At 40.1% G+C, this 12,199-nt stretch overlaps 2 protein-coding genes across 2 annotated transcripts in view; both read right to left on the reverse strand.

The window, feature by feature from the left end:
- Positions 1 to 3,174, reverse strand: part of LOC140944330 (ubiquitin carboxyl-terminal hydrolase 34-like) — a 4,346-nt gene extending 1,172 nt beyond the window's left edge. Inside the window, exons 1-5 of the mRNA XM_073393493.1 lie at positions 3,145 to 3,174; positions 2,393 to 2,497; positions 1,420 to 1,485; positions 714 to 795; positions 465 to 522 (exon numbers count right to left, since the gene is read on the reverse strand). Coding sequence (XP_073249594.1) covers positions 465 to 522; positions 714 to 795; positions 1,420 to 1,485; positions 2,393 to 2,497; positions 3,145 to 3,174 — 341 coding nt within the window. The remainder of the gene's footprint in view (positions 1 to 464; positions 523 to 713; positions 796 to 1,419; positions 1,486 to 2,392; positions 2,498 to 3,144) is intronic.
- A 717-nt stretch (positions 3,175 to 3,891) lies between these two features.
- LOC140942895 (ubiquitin carboxyl-terminal hydrolase 34-like) lies at positions 3,892 to 7,018 on the reverse strand. The gene is made up of 4 exons (XM_073391911.1): positions 6,892 to 7,018; positions 6,206 to 6,357; positions 4,605 to 4,653; positions 3,892 to 4,014 (listed from the first exon to the last, which is right to left on the reverse strand). The coding sequence occupies exons 1-4, from the start codon at positions 6,946 to 6,948 to the stop codon at positions 3,892 to 3,894; spliced, it is 381 nt and encodes a 126-aa protein (XP_073248012.1). The 5' UTR covers positions 6,949 to 7,018.
- Between the last annotated feature and the right edge of the window lie 5,181 nt (positions 7,019 to 12,199).

Consider the following 12,199-nt stretch of genomic DNA (forward strand, 5'->3'; position numbering starts at 1 on the left):
AAACGCCTTTGCCTGAATTCCCTAAAATGACACCAGCAATCTGTGATTGTACTTACAGGAAGAAAGCTTGGCTTTAATGACCGATTAAGGACAGGTATCCTTAGATTTATTACGAGTAAACGACAATTTTTCCCTTTAAATTTCACTCAGCTACTACTGACCAGCAAAATGAGAAACTTGGATAAAACTGACACTGATAGTTATTAAAGTAGGGAGCCTAAGCAACCACAACAGTGACAGCAACGAGAACGTCAAAATAATAATAACAACAACAAACTATAGGTTTAATACACAAAACAACAACTCTGCACGTACACCCCATTTTTAAGTGCGTTTATTTATCGTCACTGCAAGAGTACGAGGTGAAATTTCCTAATTTCGCGTTCTTTGGAGGAAGTAAACATGAGCCCAACGAAATGGAATGGAATGTACATCAAAGGAAGGAATCTGACACAGGCACTCACCTGAATCCCTGTCTGAAGTGATTGTTGGGAACAAGACTCACAAGCAAATACGCTGAGGCTGAGGGAATACAAAAAACAAAATCCACAAGCAATGTTTAGGTCTTCAGGTAGCTCTACTGATTATTTGGGGGGCAATACCTACCATATTTGCGCATTTACTGAGTGAGTCGCAATGAAAAAAGATATCGGAACACGGTTACCTCTTTGCATAGTTGTATCTACAAGATATCCAAGACTAAGATCACCTACCATTTCTGATTCTAATGCTGTTGTCTGCTATTAAGTACTTCTCAACCCATTTATCCATGTTGTCCAGAACCCACTGATGAGCCTACATAGCGAGGAATGTAGATATCAATCAATTGATTATTATCAGTCACTCGCTACTTCTAAGAGGCCTTAATGTGTTCGAAAGTAAAGTAACCAAAGCAATAATATATAAATATATATTAGGCAGTTACACGATACCAATCAAAAGTCTAGCAAATGCATGAGAACGCCGCTAAACGCATGACTAACGAACGCGATTAATTCAAGATTAGAGGGTATTAAATTCTTTAATAAAAATAAGGGGGAGACAAAACAGGGACAAAATTCTAATTTTTTTCCTTAACTCCCCTGCCCACTCCTCTCCACCACCGACGTAGTGAACGAAATCCACTTACCACCCCTTTAAATTCACACATACTTTATCACACCCTACGGGGCTTCCAAAAATATTAATAGCCCCCTCCACCAATCAGGGCTTCCCAACTTAACCTACCCCCACAATTTTATTGACCAGCCCCCAAGGACATATTGAATAAAATTAAGCCTCCGCAGTTGCAAAACTAGCGCAAGAGTTTTTAGCCAATCAAAAAAGAAGTAATGAAAAACAAACAAAGAAACCGACGCCGAGGGAAGTTGTTTTAGATGCCTCATTTAAAACAGCGGCAAAATGGGAATAAAAATCTACCATTCTGTTTTTAGGCGCCATACAAGTCAACCAGTCAATACACAGAGCAGCATTGTACTCAGCAGCCTGCGACAGAGAAAACAGGCACGAACATTATACTGATTTCAAAAATGAGAAAACAGGGCACAAAGTTTGCACGTTGAAATATTTCGACTTTGCGCTCTCTATGCGTATTATTAAGGAGCTCATGCAACAACGAAGGCGATGACTACGAAAACGATACTTAAAAAGTTACGTCGCGCTCCTCACATTTTATCGTGATTATTCCATCTCGTTCAATTCGTCAAATGTCAGCAATTTTTTTTTTTTCTGGAGTTTAATTCTAAAAGACCGTATCGAAGTTCAGGTAAAGAAAAAGAAAGTCGTCGTTTTGTGTTCTCGTCCTCCATAAAACGTGGAATTTCACGTCGTAGTCGTGCAGTGACGGCAAAGAAATGTGCAAAAAAGCGTGATGCACGGGCAGATTTGTTTCTTTTTTTTGGCCAATCTAAACCTATTGCTTCTATGAAGTTCTCGTTGACGTCGCCGTCGTCGTTGCTTAAGGTCCCTATCTACTCTTACCGTGCTTCCAAAGCATGAAAATAATCGTTTCAGTATATTAAGCATCTACGTGTTCAGCAAACGATTTTGGGACTAGTAAGAGATGAGCAATCATGATAGCCGTCACCTTTCATTCATCTGTGTTATTGTGATCATACAAATGAAAAGTACGTAGTAAAACACTCCTATGGTGCTGTTGGTGATACTGTGAGTATCATATCGGTGAAGCTGCTAAGGCCTATTTTCTTTGGAGACCTACAATACCTAACAGGGGTGACAGTATGGGCCGCGGACCGGGGACGCGGATTTTCCCCGGTTACTTTTCGAGGAAAGGAAAGGAAAGTGCTAATAAATGTAGAAGTGTTATGATAAAATAGAAACAAGTGAGCGAGGCTTTTTAACAGAATTGGTAAATAATTGCAACAACTCTTACCTCCCAAATGCGAGCAAGTGTCAGGTTAGAAAACGATGGCATTCCAGGTGGACCCCCCTGCATCTCTGTCAACATTGACAACAGCTTGAAGAAAGAATGCGACTGCTGCAGGGGGCAATAAATAAGTGTAAGCAAACATGTGATTGTTACGTTGACACCAAAGTAATGATGATGATGATGATGATCGTCGTCGTCGTCGTCGTCGTCGTCGTCGTCGTCATCATCATCGTCGTCATCATCATCATCATTACAAGACAGCCGCATAAAAAAACTTTCTTTAATTTACTAGACACGTTTTGACGGTACATCCGTCATCTTCAGTGTTACATATTGTGACATCACCGTAGAATTTAAATCGCGCGCGAAGTTTTGGAGTTCGTTACAATGCATTGACAATATTATGTGCCCTTAAAACTTTAAATTAGTGACGTTAGTAAGGGACTTACAGGGAGAGAGTCACATTTATGTATTTCACCTGCTGGTTGGGGTCGGGTTTCTCTGATTTTATAAACATGGATTCCTTAAGCTTAACTTGATACACGTACTTGTTACGACACACAGTCAAGGTATCAAACAATAGACAGTCTCTTATTTCTCCTAAAAATTTCTGCTTTGAGAACGATGTAGAGAACTACTGCGCACACCGGCCTTCAGGCCAAACACTGACCACTGGTACTGGTGACGCTCTTAGCTTTTCACTCCTTCAAATTGCATTAAAATGCATCAAAAGTCTAAAAGCAACATTTCCTTACCTCTGGTGGCAATTTCTGAACCAAGGACATCAACAGGGAAATTATCTGAAACAAACACTCACGTTAAGCTAAAGCTCTCTTAAGAAGAGGTTTGTGATTTCCAAGACAAGATTCTAGTGACAAAATACCTGAATAAGGATTACAAATATAGCAAGATTTACGTTTTTTTCCCTTTTCTACGAAAGACATTCGTTGAAAGAAGTATATCACATGAAAAGAACTGTATTATTAACCACCTCTAATTTAAGCAACTGCAAAGCACATTTCTGCACTATTGCCTTTTTTATCTAAACGTCTTTACGATAAATTTTCAATTCACAGTTTTTCTGGTGCAATGTTGAGTGCTTTGAAGCTCAGTGGGAGCTACTGTCCTTTCTGCATCTGTGCTCACATTCTTGGAGGCTCCTCCGCAATGTTCTGCAATCGGTACAGTATTTCGTGGAGCCGAAACCACTCGTGGAAAGGTTATTACCGAGTTCCAAAAACTCTCATTTTCAAAAAGATGCAAAGAGCAAAAGCTTTCTTGTGAAAATGAGTATTATTTGCATGAGAATAAAAAGAAAAATCATTTTCACATTACTGCATTCGCACTTAGCCTAATCTTGAAACAGAGGCTCAGGGCTACTCGGAGAGGACCTGCTGCACGTATTTTAGGCAACCTACTAATAAACGACCGTGGATATAAGCGGTAGCAGAGTCGTTTTTAGTCTGTCCCTTTTTACTTGTTTGTGGGAAGAATCCGAAACATTAGTAATTTTGACTCACATTTTCCGCGAGCTTGACATTGTATCGACACAGGCTGAAGATCAGGTTCGTTGTGTGGCGCAGGTTGATGCTGTCTTTAATGGCTTGGAAAAGGAATGGAAATCCCTGCAAGTAAAAATTAACTCATCATTCAAGTACACTAATAGCGGAGCTCTCCCCGGCGCACTGGAGCACCATCGGTAAGAAAATTTGGTTCTCTATGCCTCCAAGAATTTTGGTTCTTATAAAATCGTTCGTACGTACGTCTACACATTCACATTAGCGGATGTGAAAGGGCACACTTGCTAGCTGGAAGTCCAAGTAAGACATACTGCATACTTTTCATGTTTAACTTGTTATTGGACATGTTATGGTCAATTGACAACTGTCAAACAAAGGTATCCGCTGACCATTGTCACATAACTGTATCGGGGGCTCATTTATACAACTCATAGAGGTGACGTATCTTTTAAAGTTATCAGCTGACCAGCTTTTAGTTTTCATTTGATCGCGGGCTCAGGTGCATTTTTACAAGGTAGAATTCAGTTTACGTTCTGCTAAAGGCAAAAGTTGAATTACTAGAGGAAGACTTCTCTTACAAGATCCCTCGAGAGCTTCCCTTTTGGCCTTGGCTACATGTATATATTAAAGAGTGAAAACCAAAAACCGAAAGAGATTCTGTAAAGTAGACAAAACACACGACGCTCAACAATTACCTTTCCACCAGTAAGTGCAGCTAAATCATTTTCTGACAGATGAAGTTGTCTGGCAAACCAAAGAAAATTAATCACTTAGTCAGCACTAAGCTAAAACCAGTTTCTAAAAATTCAAACAGCCATAAACTGGTTTGTGCATTCATTCCGTTTATTTTCATGCCGCGTAAGAGGGCGAACACCCCCCCCCCCCCCATCCCCCCATCCCCCCCCCACTCCCCAATCTTTTTGGGCAACAGACGGCGACCTATTTCAAACAACCCGATTTCTATTAAAGGTACAGATTTTTCCAATGGTGCAGAAAGAGATGTAGTGTAAGTGGTGCTCCGTGAATTAAGATATATGGCCTATAAATGGTGATGTAAGTTTTGTTATAGACGAATCTTTGTTTACATTTTTGGCCTCATTAACATTTGCTCATCATTATCTGATAAAACCTCTGAATATTGAAAGAGCGTAACAATTTCAGTTATCTCTGAAAATTTGAGCCCCATGTACCGAATGGTTTCGGAGAAAGTCTCTTTTAAAAACTCGATGTTGCAAAGAATGTATGGCTCATTAACTTTTTGCCACCCAGCAATTTCGAAATTTTCGATGGCTGATATTTCCTTCAATATTGCGTGCAAAGAGCTGAAATTTGTACAAATAGCTCAAGTTAATCAGCTCTTTTGACTTTTGCATTTAGTTCATATACAGCTATTTCGAGAAAGGTTGTCGGCAAAAATGTGCACGCGACAATCTCGAAAGGTAATATGGGATATGATCAATACACTGTTCCTGGCACTGCAGCTGTCAAAAATTCTATTGTTGCTTTCCTTTAGCACTCGCAAACATATGTCCATGGCCTCTCGTGCCATCCTTTCAAATTTCTGTGAAGAACAGCGAACTCAAAACCACCCACAATACCTTTCGGGATTGTCGCTCTTTCCGACAACTTTTTTCGAAGTAGCTGTATACGGCCACGGAGTTTATGAGTTAAGTCGTATGCTAATGAGGAAAAATGTAAATAATGACGTTAACAAAGACTCGCCTATACGAACCATAAGTAATGAAAAAGAAAAATAATACGTCACTAAAATCTGCGGTTAACATCATCAACAACTTGCGACCCTTATTCCTAACATAAAACGTGTTGTTCTCGCTTTGTATATTTTTGTTCTAGCATCATGGCAAATATCCGTGCACAAGGTGAAAAGATTCCTGAAGGAACATGCTCATACTCGAGGAAAATTTTTGTTTTTTTTTGGGGGGGGGGAGACCCTCGACCACAAGCAGCAAGAAGTTGCAAAGAGGTTGCCATACTGGTCGCAAAAAGCAAACAAACAATAAAAACAGCCACAGCACTTTAATTACTTCACTACACCTCAGAGGAAGAAATCGAAAACAAGGGAATTACCCCCCTCCCCTAACCCCCCGCCCCGCTTCCACCTTCCACGGTTCGAAACTGTCGCTTTAAGTGCTGAATACGATATGGGAATCAACAGAGCTCAGAACAAGACTAAGGAATATAAATCATACGATGACTGACACACCGCATCTATGATCCTAAAAGTGTCTTGAGCTTTTTTGAAACTGGTGAAGTTTCACTACCCAGCTGTACGCACCTTTCACATCGCCATTCCTCAACCAACACCGCCATGACCGAGATCATCTTCTCCAAGGAACCCACGCGGTATTTATCCTCCGGCAGAATAGTGACCACTTCTTCGTCATCATCGTCATCACCTTCGTCATCATCTTCTGTTGCAGAGTCATTCTGTACCAGTTCAGGTTATAAGCAAATGTGAATAACAATACACATCCCAAGGGACAACCATAGGAAAATGGGGGAAGTCTAAAAAACTGTCCCAGTAAGAGAATCATACGACAATATAATTATTCGTTTTTACAACAACAGAGGGCATTGTAACACGAAGATTTTCTTTCTTGTAATTTAATGACTTTTACTGCTCTTTTCACAAAAATGATGAAATTACGCGATTCTAAACGCTACAATAATGGTATCAAATAACAGTACTGACTATAATACAAAGATGTTAACGCAGCTTGTGAACAATTCCTCAGCAATCTATAGAATAGTCTAATAAATGAAAAGAAGAGGCTCGTAACCCATTGAACAGCATACACAAAATACTTTAAAATACCATATAACCCGGTTGTTTGAAGATATGAAGGTCTTCTTTTCTGTTTGAATTAAATGTTTAAGCCATTCACTGCGGCCAGTTGTATACAAAAAATATTAACACTAGAAGGAAAAATTTGCATTACCTCCATACATGTTTGTACTTACAAGTTCAGATGCTTTTGTTCCCAGATAGAATCCGACCATCACTGATATTGCATCCATTTTTAAAAGAAATTCACGCTAAAAGACAATGACATAGTAATCTGATAATTAGCCAACAGTAATTAAAAACAGCTGGCGAACACGACACTTATACTAAAAGATACTTATTGTGATTAGTGTGATGATGATGATGATGATTATAAATGATGAAGATGATCAATGATAATAATGAAGAAGATGAGGATATAGTTGATGATAGAGCGATTTTCGTATGACCTTGAAAAATGGTTTCGGTAAGTGTTTGTTATTTGTTTTATCGGCCAATGGATGAAAAGACCAAAACATGGACTCTTCGTTTTCCCGCCAAAGAAAACCCTAATATGGAGAAGGTATTGCTGATTGACCATTCGTGTTGCAGCATGACGTCAAAGCGAAGTATCGGTTGATTTCCAGAAAGTTCTCAGGCATGATATTTTTTCACCCGAGCGTTCGCTTGACCATAATAACCCACCAAAAGCCACGCATGTTTGCATCCGTTGGATAAACCAATCAAATCGCTCTATTTCCGTTCGTTTGTTGTTTCTGTTTTGTTCGCCTGTTTTTATTTCAAGGTCATGCGAAAATCGCTCTAACGACGATGTTGATTATGATGATGACGACACAGGCAAAGACGAGTTCCAATATAATGGAATTTAAAGAGATGAGCCTTCAATCATTGAGGTCACTCGCACAGAACTGTGTCTAACGGTGCAGCAGAAATAACCCTTTCCTTGACAAGGCTCATCAGTATGTCTCTTCTCACAGGAAGGGTTTCTTGTGACTGGAAGACAGCTAAGGTGGTACTATTGTTCAAGGCAGGCAAGCATGACGATATGCGGGGATAATTATCGCCCCATATCCCTATTATCTTAGTGTCTAACGTTCTTAAGAAGGCTGTCCACAATAAACTCGTTAACTGCCTAGAGTCAAATTACCCCCCTCTGTGGGAACCAGTAAAGGTTATTCTATGCAAGCCGCTGTAACACGACTAGTGGGATTTATAAGAAAGAATTCGGAGCTTGGTCATTCAACTGGTGCAATCTTTATCAATCTTTGCTAAGCGTTTGACGATTCTGTTCCCCATATTCACCTCCAGAGTAAGCTCACTAAATGCGGGATACAGGATAAACAGTTACAATACACCGAATGCAAATATGGCGGACCTCTTGGCTGGCCCCGGTCTAGTTGCGCGAAAGCGAGGCTAGTGAGGCCTCAAGAGTTTTGTTTTGACTGCGCGTCTTAGAGATTATGTCGATCGATATGTTTTGCTCCGAGTTGTTGCATACCTGAGAGCCACCAAAAAGAAGATTTTACTCTAGCTGGAATAGCCTTTACTTTCCCGAGATCTTTTCACAAAGAAAGTTAAGGATTCATGCGATTCGGCGCGGCGATGGGAAGCACTTTACAGCGAAAGTGTGCTCGCTTCACTTGCTTTAGATGAGAGGACTCACGAAAGTATTTGAATGAAATGATTTTCACAACAGATAGTGCTGTTCCAAGATGTTTTCAGGTTTTTTTATTTATCCAACAAGAGGTAAACATTCTCGAGAACGGGAGCATCCGCTGTGGACTGTAAGATCTTTTAGATTTCACGCTGAAAACAGCTGCATTAAAATATAACAACAACAATAACAACCGCCTGGTAATCTTACAAGCGTGACCTGTGAATCTGTGTAAGAACCAGAAGAAAGCGACATATTTCAAGAACAGTCCTTGACTAAAGTGCATTGAAAAAAACTAACAGAGGAAGCGTTGCACGCTAAGAAGGTAAGAAGAAGGAAAAAGGTTTTGGCAGAGAAAGAGCGTGCAAGTATTCAAGCATTGTATTTGACCTTGCGCGTGATCTATTTTAGCAACTTGTCGAATGGTTTCGAGATAAACTAACAGCAATTTCCCAAAAATTGCTTCTTTTATGGCACTGCTCAAACTCTTGAACACAGGATCGTGAAGACTGTGAAAACATTCGGCCTTGTTGCCTGTCGTTGTGTCCCAGACAGCGCCTAAAGATTGGTAAGTCGCGACGGCGGATTCACTCGTTCTCGAGGATATTTACCTTTCCTTGGCAAGAGAACGGACAAAGCAAACTTGAAACAGAACCATGAATCTTTCAGTTATTCACTCATTCTAATAGTTTCGTGAGCGAGCACACTTTCGTTCTTTTAACTCCTTGATAGTAAAATGTAGTAAAGTGCCTCCATTCGCCGCGCCGAATCGCTTGAATCCATTTCTTTCTTCGTAAAGAACCTTGGCAAAGCGAAGATAATCAACTAGCGGCTCTGCTGGAGTTAAATCTCCTGTTTGATGGCTCTTAAGCACCTAACAACTCGAAGGAAACCATAATGATCGACTGAATCGCTAAGACGCGCAGTCAAAACAAGACTCTCGAGGCCCCCTAGCCTCGCTTTCGCGCAACTAGACCCGGGCCGACCGCGAGATCCGCCATATTTGCATTCGGTCTATGGCTTACCATTTATCTAACAGCAAGAAAACAAGTCGTGTGCCTTACCCGTGTAATATCCTGCCCCAAAAATGTCACCAGTTGAGTTCCGTGGGAAAGCATTTCATTGCCCTCTGTTATTTAGCAAAACCATTAAAGGAAGAAGTGTCAGGGAAGCTTTCAAAGACACGTCCATTAAAAATGAACAGTACAAGGGCAGAAACACCTTGGGGCAACAATAGGTTCAAGGGAGTATTTAGACGAATATGTTAGCAACAAGGTGACCAATTGGATCAATGACATAGCTTAGTTAGCTGAATTTGCCCTATCTCAACCACAAGCTAATGGCTCTAATTTATTAGAGTCCTTAGAGAATGCAATATCTCATATGCTCGTGGGAAACCCTTCCCTTGAAGAAACTGGCACGAATATGCTGCGCCTGTCAACAAACAAAGCCCCTTCTTGAACAAATTGTATCCCAGTCACATCAGTTACCAGAAGATTCCCTCGCAAATTAAAAGTAGCACAACAGGAGGTAAGAAGTGAAAAATTAAAGGAACTCGAACACAGGGCAGAGCGTATTAAGGAGATGGCACTAAGAAAGACTTAGCGAGCAGCTAGAAGATCTGGTGGCAGAAAAGGGATCATCAGCATGGCTTACACTGCCTCCTCTCCAGGATTTGGGCTTTAACCTGAATAAGAGGGAGTTCGATCCGTGATGCTGTTAAACTACGTTACGACTGACCAGTGGAAGAAATCCCCTCCACATGTGCTTGTGGAGAGGTCATAACGGTTGATCACTCTATGATTTGCAAACTAGGAGGTTTTATTGCTAAACGCTACAACGAGCTAGGAGATGTCGAAGCTGAATTTCTGAGTGTGGTGTGCAGCGATGTCAAGATCGAGCCAGTCCTCCAAGACATCTCCGGCGAACATTTTGAACAGAGGATCTAATAAAACTCAGGATGCGAGGTTAGATATCCACGCACGTGGGTTCTGGGAGCATTCTTCGATGTGAGGGTCTGTCGCCCTAATGCTGTATCGTATAGGGACCTAAAACCACAACAAATTTATCGTATCCATGAGAACGAGGAAAAGCGTCTCTACTTAAGGAGAGTTCTTGAAATCGAGCATGGAACATTTACACCTTTGGTCTTCACCACAACTGGCGGAATGGGACTGAAGGAGTACTTGATGTATCATAGCCGTTTAGCACAGCTGATTGCCATCAAAAAAGGGGAGCAGTATGCCAAAACCATCTCATGGATCAGACCCAGAACCTCATTCGCACTCTTGAGATCTGCGTTGTTTTGTCTTGGAGGCTTTAGGACAAGAAGAGTGCCATGTGAAATTAAGAATGTTAATATTGACGTCGAAATTGTTAAAGGGACCATTTATTAGGACTGTTGATGTGTTTCCTTTCTTTTAAATGTTTACGTCTTCTTATCGGGAAATTGATACGGAAAATGAACAGCAATAGATTTATATCTCGCCTCATGGATCAGAAACGTATCCGGTATTATTTGAATCAGCGCATTGACGTTTATGTCATCCACTGAGACTTTTGACTTGATTTTTTATAACTCCATGTGATTTCTTAGAATTTTGAATTACGAAGAATTTTGCCGGAATTTTGTATTTATATTGACGTTTTCTTTTTATGAATTCTTTGCTGAAGTTTTGTGTGCAGCTTTTTATAAGATTTTTATTATTGGGGATTATCACAAAGTCCAGATTGCTCCTTTTGCCTTAATCCTGAATCGCTCCTTCATGTTGTCGCTGGTTGTCAACAATACCTTGATCGCTTTACCTGGAGACACGACTCATTCACTAACTTCATTGCCAAGTCACTTCAACCTGTAATTTAATAACGTTCACTCTTCACTCTATGTCGGTGTTAATTGTTTTCTGAATCCCTCAATAATAACTGGTGAAAATTATCGCCCAGATCTTCTTTTCCTAATCCAGTCCAAATGCCAAAATGTTCAAGAATTAACAGTTGGTTTCGAGTCTAACCTTAATAACAATGCAGTGCGTAAAAAAGAAAAATATCTGAACTTGATCAAATGAGTAGAAATAACAGATGTGTGAAATTTTCAAATCCCTCCACGAGCTCTCTTGGTGTTTTCTCCGATGAATGCTCCACGTTCTTAGACATGATGAATGACATTGCAATTGACAAAAAGCAGCAACTTTATATAATCAAGAAAACGATCAATATAGCCACTGGAGCAACATATTACATCTTTTGTTGTAGAAATAGGAATTGGGAAAGCCCAGACTTAATGCAATTTTGATTTTCTTTTCTTCTTCTTCTTCTTCTTCTTCTTCTTCTTCTTCTTCTTCTTCTTCTTCTTCTTCTTCTTCTTCTTCTTCTTCTTCTTCTTCTTCTTTTTGAATAATAAAAATAATAATAAAAAGGCGAGTATCATCACCTTGTCAAATCGCGTCTGCAAAATGGATATCAAACCACATTCATAGCCTACCTACACGCAAAAAAGGTAGGAAAACCTGTCAGAAACCTGTCAAATCTGACAGTTTTTTTTTAATAATATATAAAACAATGCGCAGTTATACCTGAACTATAATGAGCGCGTAACGAGTGATGTTGTTCTGCGACAAAACTTACACCTGCGTCAAGGAAGTTAGATTTTCACAAGTGCAGTTCCAATGTAAGTGAACACTTTTCCTTTTTCCTAATTATACACCTGTAACTCGGCATCTTTGTAAAACAGACGTTGTTTTTGTTTGTTTCTTTTTTTTTTCATCTTACTGAAGTTAATTTTGTGCAGGTAGTGTAGTAGAGCACGTTTGGGCTCCTCGCGAAGATTTGTT

The sequence above is a fragment of the Porites lutea genome, chromosome 7, assembly GCF_958299795.1.
Source record: "Porites lutea chromosome 7, jaPorLute2.1, whole genome shotgun sequence".
Classification (NCBI taxonomy): domain Eukaryota; kingdom Metazoa; phylum Cnidaria; class Anthozoa; order Scleractinia; family Poritidae; genus Porites; species Porites lutea.